General features: G+C 42.2%; 1 protein-coding gene across 2 annotated transcripts in view; it reads left to right on the top strand.

The window, feature by feature from the left end:
* Positions 1–4184: 4184 nt before the first annotated feature.
* Positions 4185–19647, top strand: part of ccdc85al (coiled-coil domain containing 85A, like) — a 32902-nt gene continuing 17439 nt past the window's right edge. The window contains exons 1-2 of one of the 2 annotated variants that reach the window (XM_074628990.1): positions 4185–5107; positions 7182–8274. In XM_074628990.1, the coding sequence (XP_074485091.1) occupies positions 4844–5107; positions 7182–8274 (1357 nt within the window). In that variant the 5' untranslated portion in view covers positions 4185–4843. The remainder of the gene's footprint in view (positions 5108–7181; positions 8275–19647) is intronic. The other variant, XM_074628989.1, reaches the window with a different exon arrangement.

Genomic DNA, 19647 nt, shown 5'->3' with positions numbered 1-19647 from the left:
TATACAACATCATATTTGTGTTACACTAATAACATTCAAATTTTCCAAACATATATAAATTTCACCTTCATACACATCTTCCACAACCATTGAGCCTCAAGGCCCATCATCAGGGAAAAGGAACAAAAGAAAAACCATACATGACCAACACTGGACTATCGATCAGCAGCAGTAATGTATTCTTATATGGTATTTGAATGAGGATTTGTTGAGGATTGACGGATGTAAAGAGGGCAGCTATTCCAATGATTGATGGCACGATGAATGACCGTCTTTTTAAGATGGTGCTATATTATTTGAATTCATTGATAAAGTGCAGGAAAGTTGGCTTGGTCCCCTGACCATTTTTTTCTTATTAATGTGGAATTTTCAAATAAGGAAGACCAAAAACATCTAGATAAAGGGACAGAAACATAAAAGTGTGTTCCTAATATGTTTGTTAGAGGACTTCTCTTTCAGTATATTAGTGCCTCCAATATAAATACTTTCCACACAATCTTCTGAATTCAAAAGTTCAACATTACCAGGGTTTCGTAGAAGTAAAAGGACACTTTGGTATATCTGGTATATCATCAAAAACAATATACTCCTTTGGTTTTTAAGGCATTTTGAATTTATCAAGCTTATCAAGGAGTTGTAGAAGAAGTTGTTATCATCTATGACAGCCGTGTACAGTGTGATGACGTGTGATTGGACCATTGTGACTGTTTTGTTTACTCTTTGCTATCTCACCACTTACTTAGCCACTGTGTAGAGGGGTAGTTCCTTCTGTAATCTCAATCTATTTAAATACCAGCGGTGCAAAGTGAAGTAAATAGCTACTCAACTAAATGGACCTACAATCCTGAGAAGCTTTAGTTAAATATTTCCATTTTACTCTAATGCATATTTGAAAGGCATTGTTAGTAGTAAATACAAAACATTATCGCAATTATGAATAAGTGTTTGTATTCTGTGTAAGAGGCTTCCTGTACTGGAATTTAGGTTTCTTACATGGCTGAATGAAGTCCCGCTCAGAGCAAATAATTGTGTTTTAATGTAGTTAAGGTCCATCAAAATTCACTGCATTTAAAGCTGAAGTAGGAAAGGGTTGATACAAATATGATTTTTTTTTAAAAAGTTAATCTTATAAACCGCTCACTATATCCTGACAGTAGTGCATGAAACAGGTAATCTGAAAAAAATCCTGTGCCTCTCTGTCCTCTGGTGCTCCTAATGGCATCTGCAAGATTTCACAGACCGGAGGAAAACAACCAATCAGAGCCAAGCTGGAGCCTGCCGTCTCTGAGCAGCTGTCACTCGCAAAGTCCGATCCAAATATCAATATTATGTTACTGTAATGCCTATTTTTCGCATAAGACTTTTTCAGAACATCTTGTAGTGTACTGTTTAGCTGTAAAATGAGAAAGTTCGTGACCCGGCAGCCATGTTGAGATCAGTTGAGGAAATACCAAGCACCGCCCAGCAACCAGAGCAAACTTTCTAATTTTACAGCTAAACAGTACACTACAAGATGTTTCTGAAAACATTTGAGGCGAGAAATAGGCATTAAAGTAACAGAATATTGATTCGTATTTAATCAGCGCTGCCTAGTTTGACCCTTTGATCAGAGTTTGTGAGTGATTGACAGCTGCCTCTGTTGAATGAACAGCCAATAGGAACGCTCTCTCTCTCTGAAATGACCTGTGATTGGCCAAAGTCTCCCGTAACGGATTAATAACATCCCTTTAGAACTAAATGGAACAATTGGTAAGTAACCAATTATGTTATGTTGTATGCAGTGACAGTATATGTCTCAAGGTCACAAACGTCATGTTGCTCCCCAATAGCAGCTGTCCATGGTGCTGAAGTGGAACTGTGTCCAACAGCTGGATGTGGTCATGCTGCGTTCAAGGCTTGGCTCACATACTGGGACATTTGACATACAGTATGTCTGCAGCAAAACCATTTGGTATAGCTAGGCCTAGTAGCCCATATCAGTGGAAATATACTTGTGTCTGAAATTTTATTTCAGCTTAAAATGGTAACAGTACATAGCAGCAATGTTGCATTACGTATTTTCAATTCATTTATTCAGCCGCTGAAAAAAAGACAGAATGAGGCATTTCTAAACAAATTGTTGCCGACCTCTGACTTGAAGCAACATTCACATTCACTTCAAATAAAAAAGGTTGATAAAAGTGAATACAACTGACCTGAAAAAATCATTGAAGGTTCTCTGAAGTTTTTTTTTAAACTCATTCAACCTTTAGTGAACCTTTTTATAAAAAAACGAAACAAAAACAAAACTCAAATTGGGAACGTTCTCTGAAGGTCTTTTAATAAAACATCAAAGAATCCCTGAAAGTTCTCTGAATGTCTTTTAAAAAAAACCTTCAAAGAACCTTTTTTTTTTTTTTTTATACTCATCGAACCTTTAGAGAACTTTTTAAAATAAAAAAAATAAAAAACTCAAACTGGGAACATTCCCTGAAGGTTACCTGTTTGTTTGCTGGGACTGTGATGCACTTCGAAACACATAGGATGGCTACGGCTGGAATACTAGGTTGCAGTGAATGGGTAGTAAAATCATTATTATCAACATTATTTTTTTTAAACTAACGGAACAGAAATTGATAACCTGATGCTTGCGTTTATATGCCAGTAAAGTTGATTGGAATGTTCTTACATATGTATCTCACAGTCTACATTTTCTGCTAAGTATGTGTCAACTAGGGCTGTCAATCGATTAAAAATATTGAATTGTGATTAATCGCATGATTGTTTGTACTTAATTGTGATTAATCACAAATTAATCACACATTTTTTATCTGTTAAAAATGTACATTAAAGAGAGATTTGTCAAGTATTTAATACTCTTATCAACATGGGAGTATAGGGAAATATGCTGCTTTATGCAAATGTGTGTATATATTTATTATTGGAAATCAATTAACAACACAAAACAATGACAAATATTAAATGGCTGCGTTGAATACTCGATTCTGATTGGTCAATCACGGCGTTCTGCGGTCTGTTATTTCTTTATAGCAGACCATTGCTATGTATAGCAGACTGTTGCTAGGGGCACAGTTCTGATGTTGGACTCTGGCGGACCTTTTTTGTGTCAAATTTTTGATTTCTTCAGTAAGTAGCCGTGAAATAAGCGGGATAATGTACAGCTAGTGGGTCATTGTTGTGAAAGAATCCCCTTCAGGGCGATGCGGTCTCTTATCGCCCTGAAGGGGATTCTTTCACAACAATGACTGGCTCGCTGTATCCCTTACATATTGTCCAGAAACCCTCACAGGTACTGTATTTAGCATAAAAAATATGCTCAAATCATAACATGGCAAACTGCAGCCCAACAGGCAACAACAGCTGTCAGTGTGTCAGTGTGCTGACTTGACTATGACTTGCCCCAAACTGCATGTGATTATCATAAAGTGGGCATGTCTGTAATGGGAGACTCGTGGGTACCCATAGAACCCATTTACATTCACATATCTGGAGGTCAGAGGTCAAGGGACCCCTTTGAAAATGGCCATGACCTTTTTTTCCTCGCCAAAATTTTAGAGTAAATTTGGAGCGTTATTTAGCCTCCTTCGCGACAAGCTAGTATGACATGTTACCAATGGTCATCCATGATGGAGAATGACTCCCACCCTCCTTCAGCGACAGGCTGCTCCACCCAAAGTGTGTGAAGGAGTGCTATCGCAGGTCATTCCTTCCTGCAGCTGTCAGACTCCACAACCAGCACTGCTCCCAGTAGACCACAACCAGCACTGCTCCCAGTAGACCACAACCAGCACTGCTCCCAGTAGACCACAACCAGCACTGCTCCCAGTAGACCACTTACACTTACAAACCAAAAAACTGTCAATAACCTGATATTTTCAGGTGGAATTTAATTTCATTCTCACTGTGCAATATCATTTCCCACTTGTGCAATTTTGTTAATAGTGTGTTTATTGTCAATACTGTATATACTGCTCCTATTTTTATACTTCCTTCTATTTAAATGGTTCATATTTTGTTACACTTTGTTTAGCTCTTTTTTACTGTGTTAGCTGATGCTTCTTGTTTTTTGCACTATCCCCTTTGCTGCTCTACACTGCACATTTCCCCACTGCGGGACTAATAAAGGAATATCTTATCTTATCTTATCTTTACTCTAGCTTTAAAACCTGAGCCTGCTACAACCAGGTTGGGAGAGATAAACCTGTGTTTTCCGAGAAGACGTGAACTCATCATTTCGCCATGCAGCTTGTCTGGAGTGTCTCTGAACATTAAGTGGCGCTGTAAGCCAGCTGTATCTGGATCTGTGGTGAAGCCTAAACCCCTGGAGGAGAGAGAGAGAGAGAAAGAGAGAGAAAGGAGAGAGAGAGAGAGAGAGAGAGAGAGCTGTTCCCTCTCCTCCTCTCTCTCTGCACGGAGGACTCTCTCCTCTCTCTCTCCTCTCTGTGCTGAACCTACAGGGCTGCAGGTGTGTGCACCGAGAAGCTTCTCTCACTTTGACCGCGTTTGGGACGGATTTCTGGAGACTAACCCGATGCGATAACTCTGTAACACTGTCAGTAGGCTGTATAGGTCCACACACCCTGGCTGTGAGGATGTTGCAGTGATAGACAGCAGAGCAGCTTCTCCTCTCAGCCCGGCATCGTCAGCTGTTGCTCTCTAGCAGAGAGAGAGAGTGGAAGAGTCACAGGAAAAAGAAAAAAAAGGCCAAACTATGCGACTGACTTTCTGCCGGTAACCGTTTTCCACCTTTAAGTCGACCGGAGGAGCGGATGCGAGCAGAGGTTTCCCAACGAGCCTCTGACTATTTTCTGCCCTTTTTGTCGGTTCCGGAGGAGCCGTGCAGATGGAGAAACCGACTCCACCAACCCAACCCCAGCCCCAACCCCAACCACAGCTCCAGCTGTCCATAGCGAAGACCGAGAGTCCAGCGGAGGACATCTCCGGTGTGGCCGACGAGGAGCTGCTGAAGTGGACCAAGGAGGATCTGGTGCGGCGGCTGCGACGGTCCGAGGCCGACAAGATGAGCGTGATTCTGGACCACGGGAATCTCATCCGAGAGGTCAATCGCAGCCTCCAGCTGCACTTGAACGAGATCAGAGGGCTGAAGGTGAGGCATCGGTTGAAGGATGAGGTCATAGGTTTGTGGAGCGCACCTGAGAGCGCGCATAGCAGGAGGGATGTTCTGCTGCTTTAGTGAGCAGCTCTGCAAACATGATGTGAGAATAGATCTGGTATCATTGAAGTTCATTGTGTATAGGCCTGTATGAGAATAGAATAGAATAAAATAGAATAGAAAGCGTTATTGTCATTGTATTAAATACAACGAGATTCACAGTTGCCACTTCTGGTCAGTGCTTTAAAAACAAATACTTGACAAGACGAAGCAGATAAAACATATAACAGGTAAAACACACATAGTTATAAAGTGAATAAAATAGGTAAAGTAGATGTAATAAATAAATATAAACAGAAGTGTTACACTAGAAGTAAAAAATATAAAAATAGATGTAATGTAAACAGAGGTAATTGCACTTGTAAAATAGGTAGGGTAGATGTAATAAATACAATTTAAACAAGTTGCACTTGAGGTGTATTTTGCGTCAAGGATCTGCGTTAAGGACCTGATATGTAAGACCCTGTGTGCACATATAGGCCTATATATCCTCCTGGGAACCCAGTTAAAAAAAGTGTCTTCCCATTACATTTTTTTGTGATTTCCTTCCTATTTAGGGTTAAAAGAAAATCTTAACAATTTAGGCTTGTTTTACTTTATTATTGTCCACTGTATAGTGGACTACAGGACTATTGCAGTGTGAAAAGACAAAAAAATGAACAGATTATGGCTGTAGAGTGATATTAAACCAAGAAAACATTCAAATTGATTAAAAAAAAAACATATCACTGGAGAGCCTAGGATGTTCTCTTTACAATACATCAGGGGTTGATAGAGTAGGTCAAAAGAGTAAGAGGATATGCATGTGGACAAAATGTCAACTACAGAGGACACATGTCAATGGGCTGGGTCTCAGGAGGATAAAGGCTTTATGGGCATGCTCAACCCAAGGAAGGCTTAGCCTATAGTTTTCATTTCACTTTTTTAGGGGGGAAATTCAGGGTTTTGAAAATCAAGAAGAAAAGGATCAAAATCAATGACAGAGTGTAACCCTTAAAACTCAGCTTATAAAACAGAGCAAGTAAAACTACAGTACAGGCCAATGAGGTAGAAATTCATCCTCCTTTAATACTGAAGTGGAGGGCATATCCCTCTGTTCATATGCCAGTTCTCAAATCTGGCATCCAGATCTCTCTCTGTCTGAGCTACACACACACACACACACACACACACACACACACACACACACACACACACACACACACACATACACACCTCACATTCCCAGACAGCTCCTGCACATAAATCTACAGCAGTACAATTTGCCTTCAGAGCAACGTGGCATTTTTGCTTTTGAAAGCATGCATTCTCCTTTTCAGTAAGCTTTTATACTGCCTTCGTTCTCTGCTGCTAATGAGAGGAATGTGGCACAGTGTCCACAATATTTACAGTTAAAGCTGAGACCCAGCCTGAGGTAGCCTCAGATGAAACACATGGAGGGGATCATTTGCCTTTCCTCGAGACCTCGTCACCTCTCTCCACCCATCCGAGCTGCCTAATTACGCAGGAAAGAGCTGGAGGGTAAGAAAGGGAGAGAGCACGAGAGGGAGGGGAGAAAAGAAGGAGCTCTTGGGGAGGTGAAGGAGGGATGTTTGAGTAGTGTAAAATGTTCGGGGCGTGTGATTTCACAGCTCCAACCCAGTCTTATTTCTGTGCGTAGCCTCTCCAGCTCCTGCAGAGCATTCTAATCTACATTATGTACTTCACATTGACTAGCACACAGTGAGTCAGTGCTTTTTTGTGGGAAAGACAGAGAGGATTAGGATTTCATTTCATTATGATTGCATACAGCGTTCAACTGATATCTAAAAGAGCAGTGAATTGGATTGAAATTGGACAATGGTTGCAGCGATTTAGCTGGCGTTAAATCAACAGAAGACAAATTATTTTGTTTGGTACCAAATCAAAAGCACATTTGCATTCTTTCTGCCCTGATCAGCATTGTCTTATTCTATGAGAGCTTCCTAATGCTTAGGCCTCAGTTTAACTCGTTTCCCCTTCCTCTCAGGATATTAACCAGAAGCTGCAGGAAGACAACCGTGAGCTGCGGGACTTGTGCTGCTTCCTGGACGACGACCGCCAGAAAGGAAAGCGTGTGTCCAGGGAGTGGCAGCGCTTGGGACGTTACAGTGCCAGCATCATGCGCAAAGAAGTGACCCTCTACCTCCAGAAACTCAAGGAGCTGGAGCTCCGACAGGAGGAGGTCATCCGGGAGAACCTGGAGCTGAAGGAGCTCTGCCTGCTGCTGGATGAGGAGAAGGGGGTGGTGGGTGTAGGTGGTGGCGGCGGAGGAAGTGGAGGCGGAGGGATTGTAGGGATGGGAGGGTGTCGCAACTCCATAGACAGCCAGAGTAGTTTGCTGCTGGTGCCCGGGCAGGGGCTCCTGATGAGAGACGTGGGGGACGGGAGCAGCACCTCCAGCGCGGGGAGCGCTGACAGCTCCGATCACCCTCACCATAAGCAGCCTCACCTGGCTCCAGGGGTGGGTGGGGTTGGTAGCGGTGGGGAGAAAGGGAGCCCCGAGCTTGTGCACAAACCCAGGTGTAGCAGCATCAGTGGAATAGGAGGCGGAGCAGACAGGGAGGTGTCCAGCCCTGAGCACCCTACTGGGCGCCACCGGAGTACAAGCCTGGAGTACCCGTACACCCTGCCCCAGCTCTGCCGGCCCCGCTGCGGCTCCATATCCGTGACTGACCACAGTCGAGTCATGCGGGGCCTCAGCCCGGAAAAATACGGGAGGAACGTGGGACGACGCAGTCCGGAGCAGCATCCCAAGCACCACAGCTCTGATCTCCTCCTGGGCCAGAGGCAGCACTTCCTGGGTCAGGGAGGCAGCGGGGAGCTCTATCAGAGGCACCACAGGAGCAGCATTAGCAGTTTAGGCTGCGGGAGCCCAGAGCCCCGGCAGGCACATTTAGGGGCCACTGAGCACCACGAAAAGGGCTGCGTGGTCCAAGGGGGCAGCCCCGAAACTCATAGGCACCAGTACAGTATGAGCCCTGACCATGTGAAGTTTGGCAGCCCTGTGAGAGACGGGCAGAGGAGGCCGGCTGGAGACGAGCTGTCGCCACACCATCGGGGCATCTACAATGGCATGAATGGTAGGTGTGTGTGTGTGTGTGCATGGTAATGTTTCTGTGTTTCTGTGCATGTGATGTGGTCATCCTGCGTTTTGATCTTCTAATTACTTCTAAAACTTTACCATGCTCATAACCCCTTAAATGCAGTGGATGACAATGTGCAACACTCAAAGTTTGACATAGACTCAACCCACACAAACACACACAATAGGGGTGGGGGAAAAATGGATTCATCTATGTATTGCGATTTTGTTTTTGATCATTTTTAAATAGATTTTGAAATGCCAGAATTGATACGTTGGCTTCATTTGAGTCTATGCACAGGTAGAAGGAAGTTACCTCTTTTATTGTTGTAGTCTGAGTAACGTGACGTCTTATCCGTTCTGTATCCGTCAACCAAAACAAACCGCAGCCTGCCGCAGCGAGCCGAAACAAGAAAGTAGAAAGCGTAAGAGGGTTCACGTGGATACGACCGGCAACTCACATTTTAAATCCAATGTGGTAAACACTACACATACAGTAAAGTATGGAAACACTTGCCAGGAAAAGCAGAGCTAGACATCACGGCTAAAGCTGCATGCTAACTGTTATGGACAGGAAACGTTATCATATTGCGGTAACATGCGGTCAAGCCAGCCGTCACTCTCATCTCCGTGGTCAAATCGGCCGACGCTACAACTGTAGAGCACCCATATACTGATATTTATGTTAAATGCATTCAAACGGCCCTGATGGAGCTGACCATGGATGAGAACAGAGCTGACGGGAGAGCTAGTGACAGACTTGGCGAAGTTAGCAGAAGTATACAGTACGTGTGACTACATCTGGTTTTCAAAATAAGGGGTTAACAAAGGGAAGTATAGTAGAAGTATAAAACATTACATGTCCCTTATAAATTAAAAACAAAATACCACTAATTTGTGAGAGAAATGTCTTTATTCTTAGATTTTTGGGTTACTGGAAAAAAATTAATAATGCCTGACAATGACTGATATATTTGACTACAGGACATCTCTGACTACGTACATGCTGAAAATCAAACACTTTTACCGTCAATTTAGATATTTCCAAAAGTAGTGTATGATTTAGCTTTTCCCATGATCCAGTGTTAGAAAAGTTAACAAAAATCGCAACAAATGGTAATATTGAATCACAATACTTGTACAATCGCAGTACTTAAAAATTGCAATACATATCGAATCGGCACCCAAGTATCATGATGGTATCGAATCGGGAGATAAGTGTATCGTCCCAGCCCTAAAGCCCAGGACAGACTGGCTGCGTGAGCAGCGCGTGGCGGCTGCGTTACCTGTTGTTTTTTATTTCGGCGTCCATGTTAACTTGTCCGAGCAGCCACACAGCCCACGTGAGTCTGACGTGCGTAGAATATTTGATGGACATGAAAAAAAGTAAAGATTTATTTTTAAATCAACACTCCCTGCTTTCATCTCAAAATAAAAGCCCTCAAGCATTTTTTCTGTGGACAGAATTCCTTCATTTGTTAACACAAGGCTTTTATTCTGAAATATTTGTAGGACAGTGTTGTAGAACATGCAGTGACTTGCAGGGCTCCATGAATGAATAAAGTACGGGGTTTTATTTGTGGATTATTACTATTATTTACAAATTACCACACGTTACTTAACCTTTCTCTGTCTAAAATAAATATAGATGACATTTATAATGTAATTAAATTACCATTGTGAAAGGCAAACTCTATGTAAAAAGAAAGGGCTGACAGCAGCAGCAGCAGAAATGCTGCAGAAACGCAGCTGGTCTGAACAATCGACGCGTGAATCACGCAGCAGCCACGCGAGGCAGCCGCCACACGCTCTTGACATGCCATGTCTGTCCTGGGAGTAACACACACTCAGACAGCCTTGAGCAGCAAAAGTTTTTGCTAATTTGTTTTAATTTGTTTTCTCTCTTTACAAGAAGGATACGGCCGGGTAGAGACTGTCTTTTTTCTCTGTAAAACTGTAAAAATAAAAAGGGAGAATTGGTGTGTGATATGCGATTCCAATGCACTCATTCGATTGAGAAAACAGAGATACTCTTCCTCATTCTGACTGTTGCAAAATTTACAGAATCATTGATTTTTTTGGCATCTCGAGAGGAATGTGGGTTGGCTCAGTGGATAAGAGAGAAAACAAGAGGTTCAGATTATTTCATTATTTTACACGTTCTGTATCTAAGTTGAACCGATTCGACTCCATGGAACCGCGCTCAGATATCAGTGTGTGTGTGTGTGTGTGTGTGTGCTGCAGTCGTGCCCATCTCAGTGAGATCAGCGAGAGTTAAGGATGTTGGAGAGAAGGAGGAATATCAAAGTACCAACTTGGCTGCTGTTTAAATACCCCACAGTGGCTGATAATGATTTCTGGAGTCCGGGGGGAAAAAAAAGTGCTGAGTGGCACAGAGCTGGCAGAAGCTAAAGGACAAATTCCTCAAGGTGAAATATCTGCCTGACTTTGCAATACGACGCTGAAATTACAAGAGAAACAGAGACGGTGCACACAGAGTGGAGTATACCCAACATTTAGCCTACAGGAAGGAGTTCAGTTACCTCTCATGAAGTAATGTCAATAGTTACGTGAGATTATGTGCTATTGTTAGAGAATGGTGAGTCGTTTATGCCTATTGATTTTTTTTAATGATATATTTCGTTATAAAAAAAAGCAAAGACACAAATTACAGGTCACAGAGTGTGCTATCGTTGCTAACATTAGCATGACCTTAAAGGGGCAATCAAACTGGCAGATTTTACACAATGAAGATCAGTTTACTAGTCACAGGGAGTACTACTGTACTATTATTAGCTTGTGAAAACAGCTGTATAATGTCATCTCTGGCTCTGGAGGAGCTTTGTCAAGTCTGATGCCCTGATGATGGAGTTATGATGTCATCAGGGTTATCTCAGCTTATTGGTTTTGGAGACTGTTGTCAGAAATGTTATTTTTTTGGAGTTTAAAAAACATGGATATTTATTTACCAGACAGGGATAGTCTAACAAAAAGACAATATTGAGCTGCACTATGGGAAATGTAGTGTTTTTGCAGCCAATTAGACTGTTTTCAGGCTATTAAATAGGCCTTATCGGTGGCTATTAGTACCATAGATGTGGGACAATAGGGGCCCACTAGTAGGTTTTTATCATCTATTCACATGGTAGATCACTTAAAGAAGGTACAAAAGATTATGACAGTGAACTCTAGCTACCGTAGTAATTATGATAGGAGCAGAAGCGGAAGTCAGGCGCTATAGTGCAGTGGTTCCCAACTTATTTTCCCATGTGAAAGTGCGCCAGTGGTTAAAAGTCCAAGGTGGTTGCAGTTAGTTCTGGTAGTCTGTGTTTAAAGTTCTTAAAGTCCTCATAGTTCTCATATGGGGGTCAGCCTTGGTTGTGGAAATGTTTGGATCACAGGTCGGAAACAATCCTACGCAATCCCACTAGAATTTAATTCTTCAAATAGTATTATACTAATTACTTAAACAGAATGTGATCTTTGTGGCCCCCTATACCACTGCTATAGTATATACACGGTGAAACTCCATATGTGGTGGAGGTTGGAGGCGATGGATGGGACAGAAAACACAGGGCTTTCACCCAGGAGGCCGGGGTTTGCTTTTGTTGCCTAAACCTAAAGAAGCCTTTTTGTTTGTGTTCAAAATGTAACGTTTCATTCAGTTTAACAGCGTGTTGCTTTTATGTTGTCTATTACGATAGTGTCACTTTTACAATGTAGTCGGCGTAGCAGGTCCCTAATGACCCACATATGTGGTGCTTATAGTGACCGATAACACCTATTTAATGGCCTGATAACAGTCAAATTGGGTGGTTTTTGGGACTTGATCCATACTGGAGACTAAAAGAAGGAATGTCTCATCTTCTGCTGCTTCAATTGTGACTATTCTTTTTGTTAACTGTCTTGTTTGAATTGTGTTTATTGAATTAAAACACTAAATAGCTGAAGTACAATAATTACATTACAGCCACTGTAGCCTCCGAAATACCAGTCTAGTAGCAAACATGCTCTCTCAAGTCATTTGCAATCTCTACTGATTGCTCCGGATTATTGTAAAGACGCACACAACTTTGAGTTGGATCATTTCCGTTTCTATTTTAGCTCTTTGTGCGCTCTGCAGCTCCATAAGTGATTTCAATCTCGATGTAACCTGAAACCCATATGATGTCTGCAAAAGGCCACGCCACATTAATGCCTCGCAAATCCTTAATTGGAAAATGTTGTGAGTGCACAGGGCACTCACTGGACCTCGAGTCTGGTGCTTTGCCAACTGTGGCATAACTGTTGTGAACTTAGCTCGGAGGGAAATGCATGCACCAAATAGCATTTAACCAGGTTCATAAAGACTTCATTAAGCCTGTGTGTGAGAGAAATGTGTGTTGCTATAGAGTCACATTGGTTTATCATGATAGTTGTCTGTCAGAATGTCTGTTTATCTCTATCACAAATGTCCCCACATGCCTCCACAGACCTGACAAGGACGCCAACTTCAAGTGTCACAACACAGTATTTAACGTTAGATCAAGACATGCAATCAAACACGATTTTGCATATACTGACTTAATTGTGTCAACCAGCCGGGCTGTATTTTGGTGTGAAATTTTGCTGACAGGTTAAAATGCTGCAGAAATGAGAGCGTATGAATAGATAGCCTTTTGTGTAAGGTCAGAGGAGTAAAGAGAGCAGCTTTGTGGCCGTGTGTGTCATCCACTGACCCATCCTTACTGCCATGTCCTTTTTTGGACGAAGAGGGAATTTAATTCCTGTGACGATGTAGTACACTCCACTCGCTTGGATTATCCTCTAAGCCCTTTGCACAGTATTATTTCATTTTTTATGTACTTGTGTGTGTGTGCTTGTGTGTTTGTGTGCTTGTATGCTTGTGTGTGTGTGTGTCATTTGGGTGGATGTGCCACAGTGTCCCATCCAGGGTCACTGCAGCAGTGTTTTATTCAGACAAATGAAAGTCTCATGTTCACGTGCCACTCGACAGCACTGAAGCTCAGGCCATTTAAATTCCTGACAAAATCCCAAAATGAAAGCAAAACAACACTCTGACCTCTGCAGCCTTTTAATACAATTGCGTTTTGCATCTTTTTGGAAGCTTATCACACATATTCTGTTATGTTTACGGCAGGGAGAAGTGTATGACCCCCCCAAAAGACGAGAAGCATTGACTAGCTTGAGTGTGAGGCTGCTGCAGTAATACCGTCAAACATTAACATTATAGCAGCATCAGACTGTCGTCTCCAACTAAATCTCAGCCTATAGATCAAGCAGTTGGCTATTAAGATATTGGTTATGTACAGACAACACTTAGCCTGACGTGATTCAATCAAATACCGTATGTATAGGAGTTTTGATAAGCAATATCCAGTCACTGTGTTGGACGGGGGAAGACTGAAGGGACATGATGACGATCAACCTCAATTTATTAAGGTATCGCGAACACTCAGGTTCAGGCAGGGTCGCAAAATAATTATTAGACGTGTCAAAATTATAATCCAAACATACGTGAAAATACATTGAAGTCTATGGGATCTTTGGTTTTCTTTCCCCTAAAAGGGGGCGCGGTCTTGACTTTTTGTGAAGTACCCGTATGTACTGGTTTGACAAGATCCAGAAAATAACAAAGTGGTGTACCTAAAAAGGCATTTAGAGAATTCATGGAGTACTATGTGCATAAATTAGAGATACAATAACTGCATGCCACTTTGGAATATTACAAGTTCCTGAACAGCAGTAAATATTGTCTTGCCCATATAAAATGATGGGCCTGTAAAGCCTGTTAAGACTCTGTATGTGATATTAGGCCATACAAATAAACAATGAAACCTTCAGTTCACTTGTGACCCAGATCAAATATGTCCGTCTCACCATGTGATAGACTCCCTCTTAGTGAAAGATAATCAGCCATGAACACTGTAGTCTCCTGACCCAGACTGTTCACTAAGCCTATAGGATCTCTGCACTGCAGAGGGTCTTTTTCAAAAAGAGGAGCGACTTAATCATGTTTTCTGCTTTAGCAATCACAAGTTCTGCATATTAGCTTAAGCTGCTCAGATGATCGAGAGGAGAAAAAAAGACCGCATGGAGAAAAAAAGACATTAGAGTGTGTGGGAGAACCTCTGCCCTTGTCATACCGATGAATGCCACACACACCCACACAAATCCCCCCCCCCCCCCGCACGGCGTAAAACTCTACAATTGACCGTTCGCAGAGCCCCACCCATCCCCTTAGTTACTGTTGCTACATGTCAAGCTTTCTGTTCTTGCACGGTACTAATGCAGTTTACAATGATTTGGTGGTTTACCACTCAAATTCTTAGTTGTTTTTGAAACTATGGGTACTTGATTTCACACATAGGTGCAAGAAAAGCCTCATTTCTAGCCGTTAATTTTGCCAACTGAAATGACAACTCCCGTTAGCAGACTTGATCGTTAGCCTTTTGCTTATTTTTATAATATCTAAATCATGCGATCACATGCGATTTTAGGTGATTCATCTCTTCAGTACGAACACTTAAATAGCCCTTATTTAAATCATTAGGTCCTAAAACTTGTAAAATTCACTAACAGTCGAATCCAGAGATATTTCGCTAGGCATAATGAACTAAATTAAAAGAAAAACATGGTAACCCACAAGTTGCGAATGGTTAAGGTTAGGCATTGACCTCAAGTGGTTAAGGTTAGGCATTGACCTCAAGTGGTTAAGGTTAGGCATTGACCTTGAATAGTTATGGCCTGTCCACACTGCCCGCGTGAGCAGTGCATGATGGCTGCCTCGCTGAATTGTCAGTTTTATTTATTTTAGACAGAATAAGTTAAGAACCGTGTGGTAATTTGTAAATAATAGTAATAATCCACAATTAATACCCTGTACTTTATTCATTCATGGTGCCGTGCAAGTCACTGCATGTTCTACAACACTGTCCTGCAAATATTTAAGAATTAAAGCCTCGTGTTAACAAATGAAGGAATTCTGTCTATGAAAGCAGGAGGTGTTGATTTAAGTATCTTTACTTTTTTTCATGTCCGTGACATATTCTACAGATACAGACATTGAAAGTGTAGTAATGTTGATAATATGATGTAAAATAGGCGAGATCTCGAATGAGAGCCGCGATGCTCACGCAGGCTTTGTGGACAGGCCCTAGAGGTTAGGCATTGACCTTGAATTGTTGAATTTAGGATAGGTATTAGGATGAGCCATCACCTTCCTAAGGAAAAAATACTTTTTGACCGCAGCCCAAGCGTGTCCGAGCCGTGCGCATCGTTTTTTAACGTCCCCTGGAAACAGTTTCCATTGTGTTGTGAGCTTCTTGCAGCACTTTTTCTAAATGCTGAAGACGTGTTGGAAAATTGGTGAAGATGTTTCTTTATTTGCTTGTGTTGTGTCTATTTGCTTGTGTTAAGCTTGTGTTTTCTTAATTTGCAGTTGAGCTCTCAGGGCCAACACAATTTTGACTTAACGAGAACTGACAAACACTGGCAGCACAACTCTCTATTCTTGAGCATTTTATGCTATTTCATGTGATCGAATTAGCAAAGATCATCCCACTGTCTCGTTCATTCTCATTCTATTAATCTATAATTGTGGCATCAGTTCAGACTCTCCAGCTCCTCTGGCTGTTGTTTAGAAGTGCTGCTGCTTGTCTGCAACAGGAAATCATCACTGAAGCTGCGGCCTCAGATAATGTTCTCCCTCTCCACTGTCACTGTGAAAGCCAGGCTATCTCTCTCCCTCTCCCTCCTCTCTCTTGCCTTTCTCTCTCCTTCCATCCTAATTGGCTGCCAGTGTGAACAACCAGCTGTCGGACAGAGAGGAAACTCTGATCACAATAAAGCCCTCTTTCTGGAGGGGGCCGGAGGATGTACTGTTTGCCAGGGCTGAGCTGAGGAAAGAGGGTTGAGGAAGTATTTGAGTGGATTACTGGCTGTTTTCTTCCCCTCCATCTCTGTCTCTTTCTGTCTTCCTCTCTGCAACACATCTTCTCTTCTTCCTCTGACTCCACTCTATCCCCTTCCTCCTCGCTCGTCTGCCAGGCCGATGGATGGAAAGCACCCCCCTTGACAAATTGTGAAGTCTTACAGCCTAAGCGGCATGAAGAAACTCAAATGTTTGTCACAGCTGCTTGGCATGAAAGGATTTGGGGGAGCATTAGGCAGCTGTAATTCAAATGGATTAGTATTATTACCAGATAACCTCATCTGTGTTGCCTACCATCCAAGCTTTTCCTTTCATTACTAGTTCAACTCACCAAAGTGGCATTATGTTGTGTAGATTGACTTGTTCAGACACATAATCCTGTGTTTCTATCGCCGAAGACTCTATTTGAAATGTTTATGTTAGCGCACTTTTCTTCAAATAAAGGTCTTTGCGCATCAAGTCCATTTTTTTCTGATGCATTTTTTTAATCTGTCATCCGATAAAAACGTTACGTACAGAAACCTTGCACACTGAGTCTGATGCATTTTATTATTCTATTCATTGTGAAAATTCGCAAAACTAAATTTAAATTAAATTAAATTAAATTAAAATAAATTAATTACGAGGGTGTGATGGATAGCGCTCATCCCAAACGGGGCTAATGAATGAATGACATTAGCAAGAAGCTATCGTTTAGCTGCCTAGATCACAATCACTACTGTCTAATCTTTCCTAAAACCTTTGTTTTGCGATTATCCCCGATTCCAAGCTGTTCTGCCATCACCTGCCACAATCTATATTTAAACTACATCTCTGTATTCTTTTATATCTTCATCGTAAAGTGCTTTTTGCTGGGACACGTGAATCAGTTTATCAGATGCGATTTTGGTTGATGACGTTTGCTTGGACGGTGGCTCTGAGTGGTCACCCCCTTTTTTGCCTTTTGACAGATGCGAAAAAACGCAAGTCGAACCTTTCCGAAAATTTTAATGACCGACAAAAGTTTCCGAGTCAGTGTGTAAATGTTATTGACACAACGTGAGGTCGTATTTATTTTTAAATGTGCGACAATTTCGGATGAAAAATACGGACTTGGCGTGCAAAGGCCTTAATGGTACGTGTCCACAGCCTCCGTCCTTTCCACGCTTCCCATTCATTGTCTATGTAAGCAGCTATGCAATGCATTCTGGTAGCATGGTGGCACGATTCTAGAGATGGGGCGTCACGTTAGCTGCCCGTCATTTGCATAAAGATGAGGTCTAGGCTACTTTATGCAAATCACGGGCGTCTGACACAACTCGCCGCCTCTGGAAACTCCAGAGAAAATTTTAAACAAAGCGTTTTCGATCCAAAATAAAGACAGATTCAGCAACCGCATGGCTTATTTCTTCATTTCTTGATTCTTATTGAACTATTTTGTGATATACTGTAAGAGATGAAAGTTTCCAAACGAGCCGCCGTGTTGGTTCCGGTTTGATAGCTGAGAGCAGCAGCCCACGAGGGAAAGCATTCGTCCAATCAGGTGCAGAGTGCCTTGTGTCTAGTGATAGCCCATCAAGCGCCCAGTGATATAGCAAGCGAGGCAATCAGTCGCGATAAAAAAGCCCCTGTGGACATGTATTATAAGGGTAGTATTTTTCATTTTAGAATTGAGTAGGTATTCCCTGCTTGATGCGTTTTATCTTTTAAAAGAGTGAAGGAATGAGAACAGGTTAAAAGCTCAGCGTTGAGGCCATCAGAGACGTTTCTCAAGGTGGATGTCTTCATCACAACCCCGCAAAGGGGGAAATGTTACTTTTAAATGCTATCAAGGTGTTGAATTTGTAATCACACCTGAGACCAATTATCCCAAACACCCTTGCCTATAGGCCATCAGTGCTGCTATTAACCAAGGAGTGCATGATTAGGCATTTTGTTTATCTACCTCCGGTGCATATCATTGTCATTTTTAATCAAGCCGCCCTCGGCTTCGCCTCCTTACAGCTTGCTTCTCCTGGATGGAGCAAAGAGAGAGTCAGATATTGCATCTTTGCTGTGTGATACTCAAACAATGCACACTACTTTTTTTGTCCTTTACCTGTAATTCCAGCCAGGCACTCATGACAACAGTAATGTCAATGGGAAATGGAGTGTGAAATGTCTGCAACAAGAGATTAAAAAATATTTTTGGCAAGCTAAATTATAAATCAGGGGGAGGCAAGGAGAACGATTATGTACTGCGGATATAACCAAGATGAACATGTGTGTGCATGTGCAGCATTCTGGCATGTATGTAAATGTTTTGTCTTTGAAACAGATTATTAAATCAGTATTTTTGATCATGTCAAGCAGTTGTAGGATCGCATCCGAACATTACCGCCAACAGCTCCACAGCTAAGTAGCTGTGTGAGTTATGAAGGAGGCTGCTTGGCGTGTACGAGCGTCGCGCCAGCTCAAACCCCAGAGGTATGTGACAAATGTTCCACAGTAGCCCCAGTCATCCGGTAGACACGCAAACCCAGTGGAATGGAGAATAGTCTTTGTCCTCTTAACGCCGTGCCAGTGGGTAACGGCCCACTGGGCTAAGAGGAAATTAGCTCGCAAGGCCAGGTAATTAACTCGAAGTTGAGTAGCTGCCATGTACGAGGGCAGCGCTGGGCCTGAGGGAACCTCTGTCAGTCCCAAAGTCACCAGCAGTAACCACATTTAGCTATGTTACATTTACTTCAGCTGTGTGTCGTGCTGAGAGCTGGCAGGCTGATGGCATCAGGTGATCAGGTGGGAGTGAAGGAGGTGAGCGGCGCTGGACAGGTGTAGCTGGGTGCATCAGGTGCACGTACAGGTGTGCAGCTGTATGTTTGGCAGCTTACAGGCATCTTACTTTGTGACTAGGAAGATCTGATGTCCATGTTTTTTTTCAATCATATTGACTTGCTTGCATTACATTAACATACAGTATATTCAGCCTGAGTGAGTTTGTTAAAGGGGACCTATTATGCTTTTCCTTATTTTTTGTCATATATATAACGTTACAATGTCAGATGTTCATATTAAACGTGGCCAAAGTGTCAAATAATGAGGTAAATGTATGGAAAAGTATTTCCTGTGAGCAAAACCATCAGGCATCAGACTGGATGCGTTCTTTGAGATGTTTAGGATTATTTACCCGCTTGTGGTGCAGGAAAAAAAACAATTTGTACAACCACAATTGTAATCAGAGCAAATTTCTTCTCTAGATCTGGAATTTGGCTTGGATTTTCATCCAACGAGCATCCCAATTTAAAGAGATGCTTACAGTAGATTACTTACAGTAGATGACGGTCGAGACGCCCCCAGTTTGGAGAAACAGACAGGAGTATTGACACAGAAGAAAAGCAATGTACTGCTGTGGACGGGGCTGGCAGCAAAACATATTTTAGCCACGTGAAAGAAAGGCTGACCGAAAAAAATCTATATCAG

The sequence above is a fragment of the Sebastes fasciatus genome, chromosome 3 (assembly GCF_043250625.1).
Source record: "Sebastes fasciatus isolate fSebFas1 chromosome 3, fSebFas1.pri, whole genome shotgun sequence".
Lineage (NCBI taxonomy): Eukaryota > Metazoa > Chordata > Actinopteri > Perciformes > Sebastidae > Sebastes > Sebastes fasciatus.
The sequence above is the reverse complement of the archived record's forward strand: the minus strand, read 5'-3'. Positions and strand labels throughout refer to the sequence as shown.